Source organism: Callithrix jacchus, chromosome 17 (genome assembly GCF_049354715.1).
Source record: "Callithrix jacchus isolate 240 chromosome 17, calJac240_pri, whole genome shotgun sequence".
Classification (NCBI taxonomy): Eukaryota; Metazoa; Chordata; class Mammalia; order Primates; family Cebidae; genus Callithrix; species Callithrix jacchus.
The window spans coordinates 7,410,067-7,432,365 of record NC_133518.1 but is presented as its reverse complement, the minus strand read 5'-3'; the positions used below and the strand labels follow the sequence as shown (position 1 = coordinate 7,432,365).

At 43.5% G+C, this 22,299-nt stretch overlaps 1 protein-coding gene and 1 pseudogene across 1 annotated transcript in view; one reads left to right on the top strand and one right to left on the bottom strand.

The window, feature by feature from the left end:
• LOC128930015 (proprotein convertase subtilisin/kexin type 5-like) overlaps window positions 1-22,299 on the bottom strand; it is a 71,963-nt gene that overhangs the window by 40,661 nt on the left and 9,003 nt on the right. The window contains exons 2-5 of the mRNA XM_078355017.1: window positions 14,468-14,510; window positions 11,072-11,208; window positions 9,435-9,742; window positions 7,247-7,267 (exon numbers count right to left, since the gene is read on the bottom strand). Coding sequence (XP_078211143.1) covers window positions 7,247-7,267; window positions 9,435-9,742; window positions 11,072-11,208; window positions 14,468-14,510 — 509 coding nt within the window. The remainder of the gene's footprint in view (window positions 1-7,246; window positions 7,268-9,434; window positions 9,743-11,071; window positions 11,209-14,467; window positions 14,511-22,299) is intronic.
• Window positions 18,585-20,179, top strand: LOC118147816 (pre-mRNA-splicing factor RBM22 pseudogene; annotated as a pseudogene).

Here is a 22,299-nt window from a genome sequence, read left to right as displayed (position 1 = left end):
GCTCACTGCAATCTCTACCTTCTGGATTCAAACCACTCTCCTACTTCAGCCTCTTGAGTAGTTGGGACTACAGATGTGCACCACCATGCTGGCTAATTTTTGTATAATTAATAGAGACAAGGTTTCACCACATTGGCCAGGCAGGCAGGTCTCAAACTTCTGACCTCAGGTGATCCACCCACCTTGGCCTCCTAAAGTGCTGGGATAACAGGCATGAGCCACCACACCCGGCCCATAGTTACAACTCTTCCACCCAACTCTCCTTTTAACAGAAGATCCAACTACTGTTTAATTAAAAAAAAAAAAAAAACAGATACTCATTAAGGAAACCAATTTTCAAAATCACTCTCAAACCCAGAATTCTAAGAAAATGCTTTAGCTTTTTGAGTATAACCTTTTATATTTAATATGATTATTATCATGGCTTGTCTATGGTAAACTTTTTTGCTTTAGTATCAGATCCCATTATTAACATTGTACATTTCAACATGGACTTCATAATGATCATGTAAACAGTCTTTTTTTTTTTTTTTGAGACAGCGTCTCACCCAGGTTTGAGTGCACAGAGTAACCACTGCCTCCCAGGTTCAAGTGATCCTCCTGCCTCAGCCTCCTGAGTAGCTGGGATTACAGGTGCGCACCACCACGCCTGGCTAATTTTTGTGTTTTTAGTAGAGACAGGGTTTTGCCATGTTGGCCAGACCTGTCTTGAACTCCTGACCTCAGGCAATCCACCCACCTCAGCCTCCCAAAATGCTAGGATTACAGTCGTGAGCCACCTCGCCTGGCCAAATGACCATTTCTCTTCACTCCAAGGTGATAATTGAGAAGTCATTGTACCTCTTGTAAAGAAACTTCTTTTCTTTTTGTTTTTGTTCTTTGAAAATCCGATTTCATTATTGGCCAATGTTTGGGTCTCTGTGTTCTTTAGAGTAGCTACAGTGGTATGCAACCTAAATTTATCTCATCTTAAATTTGTCCCAAATCAAACATCAAAATTAAACATCAGAATTATCCCCCACTCATGAGCTTTCTGGTTGATCGGGCTTTAAGTAGGCTATCCCAGGTTAATACACCATTAACTAGGGAAACATTGGAAGTGTGTGTTCCCTTCTCCCCTTCCTTCCAACAGCATTTGATGGGGAGGCTTTCCCAGGAAGTCGCCTCAGCAACTCCATGGGACAATTTCAGAGACAGAACAGCTTCAATGACAGCACTCAATCAATACATCCTGAGACCTTGACTAGAGCTCAGGGGCTGCTCGGAAATCAGCACGGCTCACACAGGGAAAATCAGAAAATGAAGTTCTAGCTCAGAATGTGGGATTTAAATGACCCTGACCCTCAATCAGTATTGACATCTTACCATTTCCCTTCATTACCTCCTCCCTCCCTTTCTCCCTTCCTTCCTCTCATTTTCTTTCTGCTTGTCCTGAGAGTCAGCTGGGTATAGATGGCGCTCTAGTCACACCTGCCTTCAGATCCCAGCTGTGCCGCCGAAGGGTAGGGTAACCATAGATACAGTAATTAAACTCTCAGAGTCCTACTTTCTTTGTCTCTAAAATAAGAGAAAATGATTTGCCCTTATAGATTTGCCCTTATAGTGAAGACTAAATGAGATGATGTGTGTCAAGTGTGTGACTCAGTGGTGCGGTGAATGGTGGTTCCTTCTTCCCGTTGTCTCTCTCCTGTCACTGTTGCACTCCATTTCTGAGCCTTGTTTTACTCCCTTCTCCCTTCACTCTGCTTTCATACCTGAGTGGCACCAGGAGGCACTGCTTGGCTTCTATGATGATAGTCATGGATACAAAGCTGATGAGCTTTGTGATAGAGGAAACTAGATTCAAATACAGGTGAGAGAAAGATGCATAAATAGATAGGATGGATAGGTACAGATAAGGGGATAGGTGCAGATACTGGTGGAGATGGAGATATAAATGATTAGGCTGCCATGCTGGGTCATTGATTTTATCCTAGTTCGAAAAAATTACGCTGGTTTTCTTTTTTTGTTTTTGAGACAGAGTCTCGCTCCATCACCCAGGCTAGAGTGTGGTGGTGCAATCTCAGCTCACTACAACATTTGCTCCTGGGTTCAAGAGATTCTCTGGCCTCAGCCTCCCAAGTAGCTGGGATTACAGGTGCCCACCACCCAGCCTGGCTAATTTTTGTATTTTGAGTAGACACGGGGTTTCACCATGTTTCCCAGGCAGGTCTTAAACTCCTGACCTCAGGTGATTCACCTGCCTCAGTCTCCCAAAGTGCCGGGATTACAGGAGTGAGCCACTGCAGCTGGCCCCCTGGTTTTCCAATATACTAATTAAAGGTGATGATTGACTAATGTACTCTCTCTGGGGAATCTGCTAAGGGCTGGATTTAGCCTTGTGCAGAGCCACCTTAGCCACAGACTGTCACAAACGTGTTCCGCATGCCTCTCAAAGTAACTGATTCTGTCCCTGAAGGCTTTTTAATCTTGCAGTATCACTCAACCCAAAAGAGAAGACAGCCGAAAGGCGAGCAACCATCCTGTTGCTAATATCAGTCACGATGCTCACTGAATGGCTGAGAGCATTGTTCAAAGAATCATAACACAACAATATTTGTCAAACAATGAACACCTTGCAAATCTTCAGTGTTGTGTGCCCAGGCTTCAGACTGACTTTCCTTTGATGTTATCATTTATATACTAAAATACATTTATAAAGACATGAGTTTTCATTATTTTTCTCATACTTGTGTAAACTTTAATGTCTATATCTACACATATGCACATATTTATAATTACATGTATCTCACATTCTGGCAATTTGATATTTTACTACATACATCTGGCATAAAAATTGTACTGTCAGCCAAGCATGGTGGCTTATGTCTGTAATCCCAGAAGTTTGGGAGGCCAAGGTGGGAGGATCACTTGAAGCCAAGAGTTTGAGACCAGCCTGGACAACATAGCAAAACCTTGTCTCTTAAAAAATAATAATAAATAAAAATAAAATAAAGTTCTGTAATGCCCTCATATGTCCACCAGAGGGAGATCTATACAAGCAGTTAACTTAGCAATTAGGCCTGGGCAGAGGACCAAGTCCTCCCCAGCAGGAGCTCTTTATCGTAAAAAAATAAGGGTCTTAATCTCAGCAAGTAAATTTTAACCGTGATCACAGTTTCTCTTTTTCCCATTCCAGAAATTCTAGACTGCACAGGACTGCAAAAAAATGAATGAATGAATGAATGAATACAAATAAATAAGAAAGAACAAACGAACCACTTTGACCCAGAAAATGCAGTGTTCATTCTTCAGAAATGACTAGCTAAACTACATAAAGCAAGGGGTTTATTTGTTCTATTTATTTTTTATTACATACATAATTCGCACATGTTGCATAATGGAGAAAAGGCATGTACTATGATGTCTCCCTCCCAATCCCTTCTCCACCCTTTTTCATACAAACTATATCTATTCATGCTGTTTATCACCTTGCCTGTAAAGTGAACAAGCAGTGTACTTGGAGATCATTCTTTATCAGTACATAAGGCACCTCTTCCTTCTTTTTGGTGGCTCCACAGTATTCCATTGTATGAATACATCGACTTGACTTCTCTGTCTCCTACTGGTGATGATTTAGTGTTCTCCAGTCTTTGTGATTTCTAAATGCTGTGGTGACTGGGAAGGCTAGGTGCTTCCTTAGCCTATTAATGTTCTGCAAGGACAGAGGCTTTTCTAGCTAGCCCCTGCCAGGCATGACCACTTAGCACGTCAGGAACGTCCTTATATGTTACAGAAGTCTCCACTGCTAAAGTTTCACAGTCTTCCTTCTGAGTGCCACTGACATTTTGTGTTTATGGCCCCTTCTCTCTCCATGTCTCTCTAATGATCTCTGCATCTCTGCACCCAATTTGCAACTGGCCTCCCAGCTTCTTGGGGTGATTTCTCCATAGAGACCATCTCCAGAGACGGTCTCTGCTGCTGTGATTGGCGCCTCCCTATTTCCCTGTTACCTCTTTTGATTTGAACCTTCCACCTTCATCGCTCCTGCAGCAGGCTCTTCACCACAGATAGGTTTGCAGTGGGCACAGCTTCTTTTTTATTAAAAAAAAAGTATTTAGTTTTTCTTAATGCAAAAAGGATAAGGAAGATAAACTTTACCTATAATCCCACCACCCAGAAATGTCTGGTGTGTATACTGTGGCACATGAAAGCCTCATCTTCATATCGAGTGAGTATAGTTACAGCTATGTATAGATGTGTGATCATTTATAGCTTCAGTATACATAAGACTGACCCCGCACACTGCATTTAACACTATAAATCTCATAGGCATTTTTCTTGTCATTAACATTCCTCATAAACATAATGTTTAAATTTTAAGATGGAGCCTTGCTCTGTCACCCAGACCAGAGTGTGGTGGCATCATCTCGGCCTGTTGCAACATTTGGATCCTGGGTTCAAGCGATTCTCCTGCCTCAGCCTTCTGAGTAGCTAGGACTACAGGTGAGCACCACCATGCCTGGCTAATTTTTTGTATTTTTAGTAGAGATGGGGTTTCGCCATGTTGGCCAGGCTGATCTCAAACTCCTGGCCACAAGTGATCTGCCTGCCTTGGCCTCCCAAAGTGCTGGGATTACAGGCATGAGCCACCGTGCCTGGTTGTAAACATCATTTTTAATGGTTTACATATTTATTTGTATAAATGGTAATTTACTTAGCTTTCTTCCTTTGTTATATTTTTAAGATTGTTCCCTTCTCTTTTTAAAATTATAAATAAAGCTACTCTCAACATCATTGTGAGTATACATTCTTGGCTAAGTCAGGATTCTGCCTATTAGGCATTCTGACTTACCATTATCTGCTGCCTTCTTTTTGGGGCCATTTCCCCCAGACCTCTATTTATCTTTATACCCTCCCAAATGGCTTTTTTTGTTTTTTGTTTTTTGGAAGAGAGTCTAGCTCTATCACCCAGGATGGAGTGCAGTGGTGGAATCTCAGCTCACTGCAACCTCTGCCTCTTGGGCTCAAGTGATTCTAATGCCTCAGACTCTTGAGTAGCTGAGACTACAGGCGCATGCCACCACATCTGGCTAATTTTTGTATTTTTGGGAGAGAAAGGTTTTCACCACATTGGCCAGGCTGGTCTTGAAATCCTTGTCTCAAGTGATCTGCCCACCTTGGCCTCTCAAAGTGCTGGGATTATAGGCATGAGCCATCATGCATGGCCCCAAATTGCTTTCTTTCTTTCTTTCTTTCTTTTTTTTTTTGAGATGGAGTTTTGCTGTTGTTACCCAGACTGGAGTGCAATGGCACAATCTTGGCTGACCGCAACCTCCGCCTCCTGGGTTCAAGCAATTCTCCTGCCTCAGCCTCCCGAGTAGCTGGGACTACAGGTGCGCACCACCATGCCCAGCTAATTTTTGTATTTTTAGTAGAGACGGGGTTTCACCTTGTTGAACAGGATGGTTGCAATCTCTTGACCTCGTGATCCACCCGTCTCTGCCTCCCAAAGTGCTGGGACCAAATTGCTTTCTTTCATGAGCCGGGGAATGCTGCTTTCAAAGCAAACTAGTGTTTCAAACATTAAAACTAGATCGAGTCAAAGGATAGGGAGTAGAGTAGACTTCAATGTGTCCTGAGAGCTTTAGATATATTCTCTCACTTGTTTCTTAAAATGACTTTGTGGGAGGCAGTTTCACGTTTTCACTTTATAGACAAGGACACTGAGGCTCAGAGAAGAATGAGTAACTCACTCAAGGTCACACAGCTAACAAATTACAGAGCTGGGATTTGAATTCATGTGTGTCACTCTCTGAAGCTCGAATCTGCTAGAGGGTGTAGACATAGGCTTTAGAATTTTTCAGTAATGAATTTAAATTCTGAAGTAGTTTGATAGAAGCCAAAGTAATAGTGTTGCTGGTGGGACAGGTCTCTAAAAAATGAAAAACCAAAAACTGATTTGTAGTGTTTCCAATTTCTGTGGTGTAAATACTCCCACCATAGTTAATTTCAAGCTGTCAATGGTTTAACAATCCACTTACAGAACTCCTGAGTATGTAACAATCCGTGCAAGCTGATACAGATGGTTCTTTCATCCTGCTGGCCAAACATTTAATTACTTACAAGTGCCATTTGTTTTTTTCACTCTGTGTTCTGGTTGGTTAAATATCTAAACAGGATGTACTCATTTCTAAGTGAGGCAGCTGAACACATCTACAAAGTCTAAAAATCAGATTTCCAAGGCCTCTTTAAAATTTATTCTAAAGTTCAGTGATTAATAGGGAACAAATCTTCTCACTATTGAAGCTGATTTTTTTTTCGCATGTGAGCGGCTTTCTGTTTTTATGACTAACTCTGGGACTCTAGTCTTTCCCCAAGGATAAGAATTAAGATCAAGAGATGGGCTAGTGATAAATCATTAGGATGTGGTCAGACAAAAAGCGAATTCACTATGGCTGTGTTCTGTAGATTAGACCATCACCAGAGGATGTAATTAGAGCCTGCTGTAACATGGTTTTAATCAATGATGGAAATGGGGTAGGAGAAATGTACAGAAATTACTCCTAGGACTTTCCAGCACTACCGGGTGGAAACCACTTAAGAAAATCCAAATGGTTTAACAGTAACAGAGGAAACTGTTGCCATTCGCAAACAATGGCTTCAGGAAACCAGCGGAAGCCATCACCTTTTTTCAGAGCTCATGGTCTGCCCCACCTGAACCTTTCCCCCAAGGCTGCATGATGGATGCTTGAGTCACTGCTGAAGCTGCTTGCAGCCTGTTGAATACTGGTTTTATTCCTGCCACTTAGGGGCACTAAATAATTGTCACAATATACTTGTGATCAGGAGAGAGGGTCTGGGGATGATCTGTACATTTGTGCAGTGACTTTTTGGTGGCTGAAAGAACAAGAGAGTCCAGCCCCATCTTTGATTACTTAGCCTGAGCTGGAGGATTTTTCAGGCACTGTCTCATAGCTGGAAGAATCTGCGTCCTTGGACTAGGTGGGAGGTATTCCCACTTTGTTGGTAGTTGGCAAAGAATGGTGGCTCTCTCACTGTAGACATTCTCATCCTGATCAGTCACCTTATTAAGAAAGGAGGGCAGGGAATTCTAGCTGGACTTTTATTTCAAGGCTGTCTTCCTTGCTTGTGCTGATAGATGTTCATGGATTTGCTCGTGGTCTTCAGATGCAAACAAGATCTTTTTGTTTCCACTGGGGAGCAGCATGAGCGAAAGAATAGACTGAAGTGTGTGTCATCTTACCTTTTCTACCTTAACCTGAATCTGTTTGAAAAACAAAACAAAACCCAAAGAAAAACAGAAAAATGTGCTGGTCCCACCTGGGCAGCTATATCCTCTCAAAAGCACTCTGTAATTTGCCTGGGTGTCCTCTGAGATGACCCAGGGTGACTGCAATCCGCTTTCCGTCCTCTTAAAGGTGTGGATAATTAGTGCTTGTTCTCTGGAACCCTCTACTCTCCTGTTACACTCTCGATCCTGTTTTTTAAGAAAAAGAAGTCAGGAGAAGGTTGTAGGCATTGGCTCAAATACTCCCAGGACTTTATGGAATGCACTTCCCATTTACTATCCATTTCAGTGCTGAAACAATGCTGGGGGAAGCTGAGCTATAGCTTTACCTTGCTTAGTGAATAAATGGCTTCTTCTCTGTGTTAATGGTCTGCATGTCTTATTTCATAGATCATAGGAATGGGAAAGTACAGCTTTGTCATTGACTTGATTGTTTTTGTTCAGCCATGAGAAACACTCTCATCTCTGTCCCCAATCCCCTATTAGCGAAAAATCCCCAAATGCACTAATTCCTCCCTCTCTTCAAAAACATTACATTGTGATAGTAGAAAATGTGGAGGGTGGGCGTGGTGCTTTGACAAAAGGGAACCACTGAAGCCTGGTTTCTGCTTGCAAAATGCGTAGTCCAGTTGAAGGGACATGAAATCATTTGGGGAATCAAGGCCGCTCTAACTCTTGGCTCCTTGGACCGTGTCATCGTCTGGATGCCAGATAAAATACAGATGTTCAGCAAGAAACACAGCACCAGACCATTTTCCTCTTGGCTTGCACCACCTCTAAAATGCCTGAATGCCAGACAAACTCATTTTCAGCATTTTGGTTCAGCTATAACTCACAGAAGATATCCCAATCTGCATTGAATAATCTCCAGCTATGTCTCTGAAATAGGGCCCGTGTTCTCCCTGGCCTTCGGCTGCTGGGGTTTCGACGGTCTCTGAGCTGCTCTTCCATAAAACTGCGGTGGTAGATGGCAGCCATGGGCACACCTCCTCTCAAGCCCGGCAAAAGCCACAGAACTGTCACTCCCCCAGGCCTTTAGCATACTCCTCCTGTGCAGCCCTCTTTTCACTGCCATTGCCTCTGCACCGGTGATGCTTTTAACAAATTCCTACCTTGAAATCAAATGAAGAGCAGCTCCTGTTTTTGTGAGTTGTCTCTGCATAGAACATGAGTCAGATTCTTCCAGCAGGGAGAGGATTTTGTTTTGTAACCACCTCCAACATGGGGAGGTGGCTGAAAGTTTGTAATTACCTTGCAAGGAAGCCTACAACCGAGGCTCAAGTATGAGGAGGCATGTTCTAAAGACTTGGGGAGGAACGAGCAGCTGCAGGGCTTTGCTGTTGGATCCCAAGCTCCCACACCTGTGCCCTCCACTCCCTCCTCAGAAGCTCCACACATTCCCTGTCTGCAACTGGGAAGAGCATCTTTCAAAGGCAAGCTTGAACGATGGTGAGCTCTAAGAACTCAGCCACAGAGACCATCTGTTTTTAGCATAAATTCTAACACATTCGAGCAGTTCTTCCTTGTCTAACTGGAAAAGCCTACCCTACAGGTAAAGTTTCCTTTTACTGTAGTAAGAAGATACATGCCTGTGATAGAATTGAGTCTTTCCCTTCTGGGCCTACTTCATCCAGATAGGATAGACCAATCATAAATTGCCCTTTGGGCTCTCTCTGCTGGCTGAATGCCAACCTCAGCTTCCTACCCACTCCTGCCACAAGCATCAGAGAGACTCAGAAATGACCCCAACTTTCTTCTCTGCACAGCCTTTCTCTCCTGGATAACTAAAAAACCAGGGTTATAGAATGAGGAAAGCAGAGCAGGCAGCTAGACCCCTGCCCTAGGTCTTCTCAGGATAGGTTTGATAACAATGGTGAGCAAACCTAGAGGAAGAAGACATCGTTTCTTTCATGATATATTCATCTTCACCACCCTAATTTAATCTCTTTACATATATCTATGCAGAGTTTTTTGTTGTGTTGTTTTGTCTTCTTGAGATGGAGTTTTGCTCTTGTTGCCCAGGCTGGAGTGCAGTGGTGTGATCTTGGCTCACTGCAACCTCTGCCTCCCAGGTTCAAGTGATTCTCCTGCCTCAGCCTCCCAAGTAGCTGGGATTACAGGTGTGCACCACCATGCCTGATTAATGTTTGTATTTTTTTTCTAGAGAGGGGGTTTTGCTGTAAAATTCTTCCTTGGGCCAGAGATGCCCACACGCACAGACCCTGTGATCTCTGTTTGGGAGGCACATACCATTCCAGAATTTGCCCTCTGCCTGGGTCTGGGTGGCATGCACACACATCCCATGCAGCAGCTGCAGTCCTTCTGGGCAGCTGCTGCACTCATCACGGCCAGGGCCTGAGCAGGTTTCGCACGCTCGGTGGCAGGGCCCACATTCTCCCATTTCTTGGTCACCATAGAAGCCAGGGCCACATTGCCTCACACAGCTGCCACCTGTGTGAGAACACAGAGAGAAAGCATGAAGGCTTTGGTGCTTTATGCAAGGTCAAGTTCTAAAGAGGCTGGAGGAAATCTTAGGGACATTTTTCTTTGCATTTGTTTTTATTATTATTTTGAGATGGAGTCTCTCTCTCTGTTGCTGTGGCTAGAGTGCAGTGGCACAATCTTGGCTCACTGCAACCTCCACCTCCCAGGTTCAAGTGATTCTCCTGCCTCAGCCTCCTGAGTAGCCAGGACTACAGGTGTGTGTTACCAGGCACAGCTAATTACCTTTTCTACCTGAATCTGAATCTGTTTGAAAAACAAAACAAAACGAAACCCAAAGCAAAACAGAAAATGTGCTGGTCCCACCTGGGCAGCTATATCCTCTCAAAAGCACTCTGTAATTTGCCTGGGTGTCCTCTGAGATGACCCAGGGTGACTGCAATCCGCTTTCCGTCCTCTTAAAGGTGTGGATAATTAGTGCTTGTTCTCTAGAACCCTCTACTCTCCTGTTACACTCTCGATCCTGTTTTTGAAGAAAATGAAGTCAGGAGAAGGTTGTAGGCATTGGCTCAAATACTCCCAGGACTTTATGGAATGCATTTCCCATTCATATATTTTTATATTTAATAAAATTTAAAATATATGAAATATATAAAATTTAATTTATATATTAATTAGTAGAGATGGGGTTTCACCATGTTGGCGAGGCCACCGTGCCCAGCTTTTGCCTTTGTTTTTAAAAAAAACAAGATTGCTTTAGCTTATTTTAACCAAGAAATGTGTTTTAATAAATCCAAGCCCTGCGCAGTGGCTCACGCCTATAATCCTAGCACTTTGGGAGGCCAAGATGGGTGGATCACCTGAGGTCACGTGTTCAAGACCAGCCTGGCCAACATGGCAAAACCCCGTCTCTGCTAAAAGTACAAAAAGTAACCAGGTACTGTGATGGGTGCCTTTAATCCCAGCTACTCAGGAGGCTGAGGCGGGAGAATCACTTGAACCCAGGAAGCAGAGGTTGCAGTGAGCGGAGATGGCGCCACTGCATTCCAGCCTGGTTGACAAGAGCAAGACTTCGTCTGAAAAAAAAAACCAACACTTTTTACCTAAGCCCTCTTTCAACTGAGAATTTACATTGGCCATTAAAGGGTTCAGAGCATCAAATACAGAATCCTTGCCTGGCTAATGTTTATTTCCAAACCAAATTAAAATTCCTCCTTGGGCCAGAGGTGTCCACATGCACAGACCCTGAAACCAATCGCATGTGCACTCCTGTGGTCCAGACTGGGTGGAGCTCCAGTGCCCGGTTCTCACCTCAGATGGTGCCATTTTCTGACTTACCCAAGAGAAAGAAGCCCTCTTCACACCAGTAACACTCATTCTGGTCACAGCTGCCGCAGTTACTGTTGCATGCCTTGCATTCCAGTTCCTTACTGTAGGTCTTCTCAGGACAGAGTTTATAACAATGGTGATCAAACCTAGAGGAAGAGGACATCGTTTCTTTCACAACGTATGTTGATGTATTTCTCTTCACCACCCTAATTTAATCTCCTTATATATCTATGTGGGGTTTTTTGTTGTTTTGTTTTGTTTGCTTGAGATGGAGTTTTTCTCTTGTAACCCAGGCTGGAGGGCAGTGGTGTGATCTCTGCTCAGTGCAACCTCCGCCTCTCAGGTTCAAGTGATTCTCCTGCCTCAGCTTCCCAAGTAGCTGGGATTACAGGTGTGTGCCACCGTGCCTGGTTCATTTTTGTATTTTTTTTTTAGAGAGGGGGTTTCACCATATTGGCCAGGCTAGTCTAGAACTCCTTACCTCAGGTGATCTGCCCACCTCTGCTCCACAAAAGTTGGGATTACAGGTGTGAGCCGCTGCACCCAGCCTGTGCAGCATTTTCAACAGGAGTAGATAATTGAATTTCAGGCTTGGTCTGTTGTGCCCACCCCAACCCAAGTCATTAAACACCGCCTTTTGGACCTCCAAGGACTCTTTATCATAGCAGCTGGGAGAAGGAAGGGATACTGATACTTATAGAGTATTGATTATGTGTCAAGTATTAGTTCATCGAAATATGTATAAATGTCTTATGGTAGATATTGCGTATCTGTAATTTCTAGATAAGGGAACAGGAGCTCAAGTTTAAGTGCTCAAAATCACACAGCTAGTTAAAGGTGGGACTGGGATTTTAACCAAAGTCTGTGTGAAAAGGTCGTTTGCATGATTTGTCACATAGCAACTGGCAGTGAGGCCTGAAATAGCTTGGTGTTGAGTCCAAGCAGCTTACTAAAATGTCTGTGACCAGATTATTAACAATAATAACAAAATGCCTTAGCTTTTATTTATAAATATTTTTATGAATGTTAACTGTTATTCTCATTATAGAGTAAAATGTTGTAAATCAGACTCCACTGAATTGCAGGCCTACGTGAAGGGGGAGTGAACTGAAGCTGACCCCCCGCTTGATGAATTTCAAAGCATCAGCATGCTATCAGGGGAAATCTTTGCATTTCTTCCTTAACAACTCTTTTTCTTTTTTTTTTTTTTTTTGAGACAGAGTCTCCCTCTGTCACCCAGGCTAGAGTGCAATGGTGTGATCTTGGCTCACTGCAACCTCCGCCTCCTGGGTTCAAGTGATTCTCCTGCCTCAGCCTCCCTAGTAGCTGGGATCACAGGTGTGCCACCACACACAGCTAATTTTGTATTTTTAGTAGAGATAAGGTTTCCCTGTGTTGGCCAGGCTAGTCCCAAGCTCTTGACCTCAGGTGATCCTCCCACCTTGGCCTCCCAAAGTGCTGGGATTACAGGTGTGAGCCATCATGCCTGGCAATAACTTCTACTGTTTAGCATTTCGCTAGCTGTATTCAAAGTTTCTAAATGTTTTCAAGTATTAATTACATATGTTTGTTTCTTGAAACAAATCTCTCATGTTTTACCCTTAGTGATGTTGGAGCATGTTCTTTCAGGGTATTTGTTTCTCGAAGGGTTTTATGAAACATGCACATTTACAAGTTGTGGTGAGCTGGAGAAGCAGACAGTTTTGGCTCCAAAGTTTAACAGAGGATGCTTAACAAAGTTTAACAGTGCCTAGCCAACATGGCAAAACCCTGTTTCTACTAAAAATACAAAAATTAGCTGGGCATGGTGGCGTATGCCTGTAATCCTAGCTACTATAAAGGCTGAGGCACGAGAATCGCTTGAACTTGGCAGGTGGACGTTGCGGTGAGCAGAGATCATGCCACTGCACTCCAGCCTGGGCCACAGAATGATACTCTGTCTAAAAACAAAAACAAACATACGTAAAAAAACCAAAGTGTGTCAGGAGTGCAGTGATGTGAGACATGATCAATGCAGAGAATGGCAGGCTATTCTGGAAAAGTTAGATTAAAACCATAAGGCTAAGAACTGATAAAGTTAACTGATCATTTTTAGTATGTTTCAGCTTATTGGACTTCCCTTTCTCTCCCATTGTATTCACTCCTTCTGTCTTCCCACCTATTGCCACATTTCAAGTGTATTTGTTTTTGGACAGGTGGGTTCCATGGATGGAGGGAAAAGGCAATGTGGTGACAGAGGAGGTGACCTGCCAAAGCCCAAATGTCCCAAATGTAGACCTGTCACTAGTTGTGGTGCAACCTGAGTAAAATCTCACCCCTCTCTGAGCTTCAGTTTTCTTTTCAGGGGATCAACATCCTCCTTGTGTTTCTGACAATCTCAATGGAATGATCAAGAGATGAAACAGTCATGAGACTTTGCATATCACGAAACTCCTGAGTTCTTAGGAGGACAGGGAGGGACTATGCAGCCCGTGCATTACACAGGGCTTTCCTTTCCTTTGCATCTCCTTTCTCTTTGGCTTTTCTTCTAGACAGTCAACAGGGTGTGCTGGAAGGTAGACTAGAAGAGGAGCTGATATTGAAACATGCCATTTTTGATTTTGTGGATTTTTATTAGAGTACATTGGGAGTGATGGTTAACTGTGTTTCATTTAACCTAGTGCTCTGTGTCTCTAAGTTACCTAGGAGTTGATTAAGAGCTAGCATGGCGCCGGGTGCGGTGGCTCACGCCTGTAATCCCAGCACTTTTGGAGGCCGAGGTGGGTGGATCACAAGGTCAAGAGATCGAGACCATCCTGGTCAACATGGTGAAACCCCGTCTCTACTAAAAATACAAAAAATTAGCTGGGCATGGTAGAGCGTGCCTGTAATCCCAGCTACTCAGGAGGCTGAGGCAGGAGAATTGCCTGAACCCAGGAGGCGGAGATTGCGGTGAGCCGAGATCGCGCCATTGCACTCCAGCCTGGGTAACAAGAGCGAAACTCCGTCTCAAAAAAAAAAAAAAAAAAAAGCTAGCATGGCACCTGGCTTCACCCTGGAGCCTTCACTCTGGTTAAGGACAAGGTCTCCATGCTGACATTTACAAACAGCTTGCTTAGGACCAGGTATGTTATTAAGGTCTGTCCATGAACAGCAAGATCTGAATCTTGGTAACCCGTGGCAGGATTCCTAGACCCCAGTGTCAGGCTGGATGACTTCCAGGACCAAGAAAGAGATGGCCTCCTTTTGAGGCAAGGAAACAGCTGGGCTCTTATTGCTAAATCCAAGAATTGCTCATTAATAGCCTGACAGGACAGAGTTGCTTCGGGCTACAGGGCCACTTTTCTTTAATCACAGGATTGAGGATTAAGTCAGTAATGCTTAAACTGCAGAAAAGTCAGTGCCATAAGAGGAAGCCAGACTTACATGTAATACCCCATAGCGCAAGGTGTGCAGATTCCTGGATCATCTGGAAAAAATGAAAATAATGAAAAATAATAATAACGAGGAACTTGTCATTTTGAAAAATAGACTCTGGAGAAGCTGTAGCTTGGGATAAACAATCCTGTGGGATATTTCAGGAAACGTGCTGTCCAGAAATAACATTTGAACAGATTGCACCATTGTTAATTAGTAATAAGATGTACAGTAGGATTTATCTTTATCAAACGCAGTAAGAGTTCTCATAAACATTCGGCCCTTACTTTCAAGGAGGAATAGGCTCCAGCTACTGGGTCTTCAAATTAAAGATCAATGACCATCCACATCAAGAACCCCCTGGCTTCTACTGAGGTAGAGGGATGAGCAAGTCCACAAACAAATATTTGGAAGGGGCTACAAGCTTCTGAATAGAGGGTTTTCCATCAGTTACCCCAGAATCTTGCCAGTGGAAATGAGCATCATTTGGGACACCCCTTTGAAATCAGCACAATTATTTTTCCCAAGTATCCACTTCAGGTTATGCCTGTCACAACTTTCTTTAAAAAAAAAAAAAAAAAACTGCCCTGTTCTCATTAAGAGCAATGATTCAGTGCATCCCTGTTGGCTCCGAGAAGGGTTCTTTCCTGCAGCTTTCAGGGGACTTCAAGAGAAAAAGAATTTTGAGAGTCATCATCATAGTCTGTTTCTCTCTCTCCTAACACTTCCCAGAAGATGCAACTCTCAGATATGGCTATGAAGTGCATTCTATGACTTTCTCTGGCTTGCAGTTCTTGCACGTAACAGAGTTATCTCTGGTGGATTCTTTCTGTGATCTCACCTACCCTCCAGTCTTGCTCTTTTTATTTTAATAGGAGATGAAAGGCAACTGCTCCTCCTTAAAATGTTCCTCTTGGTATGTGAAGATTTTACGTCACCTTTAATTAGCAAAACTATTATCATTTGAACTTTGTGCATAGCTTTCCTTTCTAATCTATTCTGGCCTGTTCGGATTTTCTCAGATTGCCTTTAGGAGGTAGAGACAACCTCACCCAAATCTTAGTCACATATTCGTCTCCGGTCCTAGGGAAGCTACTGAATGATATTACTGTGTACTACACATAATACAATGAATGCATTGCACCAAATGTTAAGTGAGAAAATTTCTAGCAAAGGCTCTGCCAATTAAAGCAGGGATCTGCAGAACTTTCTGGAAATAGCCTGATGATGGTGCAGAGGAAGGAGTGCTGACCTGGAAATCGAGCTACCTGTTGGAAATTTCAACTCAGGCTTAACTGTCTTGTGAACTTGCACAAATGTCATTTTACTTTCTGGGTCCTGGTTTCTGCAGGTGTAAAATGAGCTGGTTGGACAAGATGGTTGTTAAGACTCCCAGAAAGTCACAGATTCTGAAGTTGAACCTAGCAAGAGTTGGCAACTATGGTCCACCCCAGGACCTTGACCTTGCCATCTATTTATATGTATTGTGCAAGAATGCTTTTATGTTATATAATCAGAGTTGAGTAATTGCAAAAGACTAAAGATGTTTACTCCCTGCTACTTCACAGAATTTGCCATCTCCTGACTATAAGCACTATCGGCTCATGACTTTGTCATGCTCTTCTTTGCTAGGGGACAATTACAAGTGTCTGTAATTGTTGTAACAGCTGGTTTCAGAGTTCCTCTTAGGAAAAGAACTGTCTATATTTAGGAAACTACTTTGTTAAGCTCCGTGGGGTAGAAGTGTAATTGGAAGAGTTGAACAAGAGCCAAGACAGTCAAAGAGATAGAAGGGCCCTTCTGCAGGAAGCTGTTATCTGCTCATGGGAGAGAAATGGTTTTTAATGTCTGGGTCAACATGGTTTGTAATACGGTGACTAAGACAGGACAGTGAAATGAGCCAAAAACCAAGCTAATTAGGTGGAACCAGGAACTGAAGCTAGAGATGCCCATGAGAAAAGCTTCCTGGAATTCTTAGAAATCTTGGGGAAGGCCAATTCACAAACTGGGGATCTGAGACCATTGCAAAGGTGTGCAGAGGCCCCAATGAATACCACCTGTTCCACTGGGCTAGTTCATTCTCCCTTATGAGTCTATGCATCTGTATTCTTTTCAGTTTCTTAATAACTTCCTACCCCTCAGCTTGCATTTGGTCCGCTTACTTTACTCTGCCTCCCTGATGAATGTATTTGACTCTAACAGTTTTGCTAATTCGGCAAGGGCTGGGGAAATCCTAATCCTGTTCTTTAATGTTCTGGTCATCCCTCCCATCTAGGAACTTAATGAGCTTGCTCTCTGCTCCTTTAAGCGGGTCACTGATGAGAATGTTAAACAGAACCAAGCCTCAGAAATGTGCATACCAATGCAATCTTGAGTTCAGGAACTTTTCCAGCCCAGTTGCACGGTGAATTTGGTACCTTTACAACAGTTTGCATAAATGAATAATGCATAGAACAGGAACTGTGTCTTATAACAGCTGATGAATGCCCATTAGTTTTTCTCATTATTACCAGTTGTTCTAAAAAATGAGAATTATTTAAAAAAAATTTTTCCACTTCAGAAGATCCACAAGTCAGACCTAAGCTAAATGAATTTAGCTTGACCACTGAGAGGCTGCTGTTATGAGATTAAGGAGGAAGGTAACAATCCCAAATCTAGAAGTTGACTCTAAGTCAGCTTGGCATTTAGATGGTAAGGAGGGGTGGCTTAAGGAGAAAGATGAATTTTCCTGGCTTCTAGTCTGTGTGTGACAAGGGGAATGGGAAGGGAGGCTAAACAAGCTACAGTTGTTAGCTGTCTTGGAAGGTGTTATCCAAAGTAGGATGTTTAAATAGCTCTGGTGATTTGATCTTGTCAAACTTTTGAGCTGAGAGAGCATATTTGGGGGGGAGAAGGGGAAAGCTCAGTCAGAATTCAGAGAGCCTCACATGTTTGGAAAAAAGCCTTCAGAAACAGTGGCTGGTTTCCAGCTGCTCATATCCCTGCTAAGGAGAACGTGTGAGCAGATGCCTCGTCAGGACAGGGATGCCGTCTTTCTGTCTTGAGAAACTCATTTTTACTGTCTCACTTATATGGGCTGGGGTGGGCAGGACTACAATGTCCACTCTATCTTGAGAGCTCTTCGTGATCCCCAGTGTCACCTTCCCATTGTGTCTTTGGGGATCATCCATACTGTCACTCATCATGAACTCACTGTCCTATGGAGACATTGCCTCCTGCTTCAACATCACCTTCAGCAGTCAGTTTACATTCTGTGCCATTTTATTTTGTTCTCAGTAATACCGATCACCTTCACCATTGAATTTGGATGGATGAGGGCCACAGTGGGAGCTGTGCATATCTTACCTATAAGATGTATTGGAAAGGAGATATTTTAAACTTGAACGTCTGGAGGAGAATTTATTTTTATGGTTTATATAAACCTGGTGTCCCATAATTCAGGACACACACAAGTGGAGGGTAAACATAACCATGGCAACCCCATGCAGACCGTGAGAGGGTCCTAGCCTCTTGCTGCTCCGTGAGAAATAAAATGTCAGCTCAAGTCAGGAAGCTGGCATTTTATGAAGATTCAATGTCACAATTACAGGGTGAGCCTGGCCACCGTGGCCATGCTGGCTGGCTGAAGAGACCAGGTCTCCCTATGGCATCCAGGCTGATATCAAACTCCTGATCCCAAGTGATCCTTCTGCCTTGGCTTCCCAAAGTGCTGCAATTATGCGTAAGTTATTTTGTCACTGGATAAAGACATTTGTGAAAAAAACTGGACTTCCAGGTTATTTATCTGTTTTCTAGCAGAAAAGCATGCAGTTTAAGATGGGATCTCACTGTGTTGCCCAGGTGGTTTTGAACTCCTGACCTCAAGCAATCTTCCTGCCTCAGGCTACCAAAGCCCTGGGATTCTAGGCCAGTCCTTGGAGAGACCAGGAAATCCAGAGTTTTCTCCGAGAATGGGGATTCCTGAGAAGTGAGTTTCACCTTGAATCAAGAAATGAGAATCATATGATGTCAAAGGCAATCCCCCAGGGCCTCAGGAACAAGGGAATGAAGAAGAGCTGGGCTTGACAGGATGATGGTGGTTCTCTCTCCCACCTAAAAGCTACCACTACCTCAAGACCCCCTCAAGATGGTGACCTGTCTTGGTTTCAACACCTTAAACAGGAAACATTGGGAAGATTCATACTTCTCCATTCCATATCAGACATGTCTTAGAGGAAACTCTTATATCTGAATGACCAAAGAAAAGTATGAGGAAAAATGCAAAATCTATGCCAGGCCATTCACAATTTTGCTGGTGCCCTGGAGTCCACATGCATTTCAAGAAGAATAAAGTGTGTCAAACCTGCAGAAGACTGAAGCATGTCTGTCAGACCTGCCTCTTTTTTTTTTTTTTTTTTGAGACGGAGTTTCGCTTTTGATACCCAGGCTGGAGTGCAATGGCGCGATCTCGGCTCACCGCAACCTCCACCTCCTGGGTTCAGGCAATTCTCCTGCCTCAGCCTCCTGAGCATCTGGGATTACAGGCACGTGCCACCATGCCCAGCTAATTTTTTGTATTTTTAGTAGAGACGGGGTTTCCCCATGTTGACAAGGATGGTCTCGATCTCTTGACCTTGTGATCCACCCGCCTCAGCCTCCCAAAGTGCTGGGATTACAGGCGTGAGCCACCGCACCAGGCCCCAGACATGCCTCTTAGACCTGGAGCATGGCCTGCCTATCCAGGTTTGTGATACAGAATTGTCTTTATAAGATGACATGCCAAAGTCAGATGTCAGAGAAGAGTACTACATGCAGAATGTGGAGAGAGGGGTTTCTAACTCAGATTGAAGATGGCCAGTTGGCCTGCTGGGGAAAGCCACATCCACCAGTGACATGCTGGACAAACTGGCCAGACCATACCCTATTACCTAAGGAATAAGCCCCACATTTTCTCCTTTTGGGGGAAGGGAGAGGGTAAGAGAGGAGAGGAGTTTCCATACAGACATGAGAAGCCTACAGGTCCACATGATTCCCTTGCTGATCAGATATTAAAGATCAATATTATGGAGTCAATGACCCTGTAGCAGATACGCTTTGATAGTAGGTTTCAACCACACCTCATCTGGAACTACCAGAGGACAAGTCTATCCCCATACTAGATGTTAGTGGTCTGGGTGATACCATTACCGAGACAGATCTTAAGAAATAATCTCTACCTCTTTAGAGAGATCTGGACAATCCCTATTGTGCAGAGACAATGGTGTGCTTTCATCCAGGTTTCCACAGGGCAGGCTGCACAAGTGGCAGCAGAGAAGTCCTTTAATAAGTTAACCGTCAATGGCTGCAGACTCAGTGTAAAATGGGAAGATCCCAGGCAGCCAGAGGAAAGGAAAATGACAGAACCCCAGACCCTGGGATCCAGCTAGAGCCAATTCCAGCACTGATGGAAGCAATTCCTCCTGCAGCAGCAGCAGATGCATCTGCCAATGACTTCAAGCAACCCCTGAGTGCTCCTTCAGCTGTGGTGTGTATTGCCTGGCCATGTTCAATGGCTATTGCCCTGCCCCCATCCGTGCTTTGCTCTGCCTCTCCAGGATTTGGGCCACATATGTTCTACTCAATGGGACAACCTTCCTTTTACAAGAGGACTCCAGGATAAATCCACTGTCTTTCTCAGGACCCTCAGAGATGGGAGCTCATGCCCGAAAACAAAGCAGACCCTGGCATATTATCACACCCTAGGGCTGTATGGAAGAAAGGACACTTAAACATCCCTCTTAGAATAAGTACATTTTTTTCTTCTGTTGTGGTTTCCATGGTATCTGAGTGTGTTCAGATGTGGGCAGGTGAAAAATGATGGCCATGGTTTTCTACACATATTCAAAGGATCGATGGACCTCAAATAAGATGCCATTAACACATCTGGCTATTAATATCACATGACAAATAAAACCTAAAACCTGTCTTCCTCATTTCTGTGGATGATAAACAGCTGGGTGAATTGCAATGTGCAACAAAATTACCAACCCAATCGTATGTTCACTTCACCTCTGTTTATGGGGGGAAAAATTGACCTGCAGGAAAAAAACCTTTTGAACATGCTTATGTCCACTGGGTATATTGTATTTTATCATCTACAAAAAGGTTACTAGCACTAATTTTTGTAGTGGCTAAGTGTGATTGAACTGTTTCAAATTAACATTATCAGAAAGATAAGTAGAAACCAGTACCCATTACAGCCCAGATCTTTTCTTTGCTTTTCTTTTTCTCATTTATTGCCAAAGAAATTTAATAATCCACTGTCTAAAAAGAAGACAAAAATGAAATGTCTTTGTATTCTGATCAAAAAAAGAGGAACATACTAGCTAAAATGCTTCTAACTTGTTTTTTTCCTAATTTTAGTATTCTTTTTGTATGTTTATTTTTCTTTTGGGGGAAAGAGAAGAGACTCAATGTCTTAAAGATAGCTTTTTATCATAATATGCCACAATTGGCCATGAAGTAGACACTATGTTCAGGCAGAATCAACCCTCTGCAAAACTCGGTGGTGGGGGTGGGGGTTAATTTCAGGGTACTCCTATCTTATCTTTGGCTATCTCATTCAAACTTCTAGGACTTTCATTCATAGCTCATGCTAACAAGATTCCCCCCACCACTCCTATTGAAACCTGTCTGTCCTGTGCTCTGTTACTGCAAGAACCTACTAGGTTACTGCCTAGGATGATAGGTGAATGGGCATGGCTGTTATGTGCTCTTGGGAGACTCCTAGGCTGAGTCCGATGGTTTCATTTTTTTTTTCTTTTGAGACGGGGTTTCGCTCTTGTTACCCAGGCTGGAGTGCAATGGCGCGATCTTGGCTCACCGCAACCTCCCTCCCGCGTTCAGGCAATTCTCCTGCCTCAGTCTCCTGAGTAGCTGGGATTACAGGCGCGCGCCACCATGCCCAGCTAATTTTTTTGTATTTTTTGTAGAGACAGGGTTTCACCATGTTGACCAGGATGGTCGCAATCTCTTCACCTTGTGATCCACCCGCCTGGGCCTCCCAAAGTGCTGGGATTACAGACATAAGCCACCGTCTGATGGTTTCATAAAGGGCAGATACCCCACACATGCTCTCTTGCCTGTCGCCCCCGAGTGCTCCTTCAGCTGTGATGCGCATTGCCTGCCCATGTTCAACTGCTATTGCCCTGCCCCCATCTGTGCTATTACTCTGCCCCTACCTCCAGGATTTGGGCCACATGTTCTACTCATCATGCCCAGCCTGCTCCATACTGTTTTGATTAATCACTCATTGACTTAAAATATTAGGACGTTAAAAAATACAACATTTATACACGTTATGCTCACCCACCACTTGCATACTAATATATGTGTGTATATAACTTATTCATTATTATGTACTAGTACATGAATGTATTAGTGTATTTTCATACTGCTATAAAGAAATGCTAAAGAATTGGTAATTTAAAAGAAAAAGAGGCAGGCTGGGCTCGGTGGCTTATGCCTGTAAATCCAGAACTTTGGGAGGCCAAAGTAGGTGGATCATCTGAGGTTGGGAGTTTGAGACCAACCTGACCAACATGGAGAAATTCTGTCTCTAGTAAAATACAAAATTAGCTGAGGGTGGTGGCACATGCCTTTAATTCTAGCTATTCAGGAGGCTGAGGCAGGAGAATTGCTTGAACCCAGGAAATGGACGTTTCAATGAGCTGAGATCGTGCTATTGCACTCTAGCCTGGGCAAAAAGAGCAACACTCCATTAAAAAAAAAAGAAAAGAAAAGAAAAAGAAGTTGAATGGACTCACAGTTTCATGTGGCTGGAGAGGCCTTGCAGTGGCCTCACAATCATGGTGGAAGGTAAA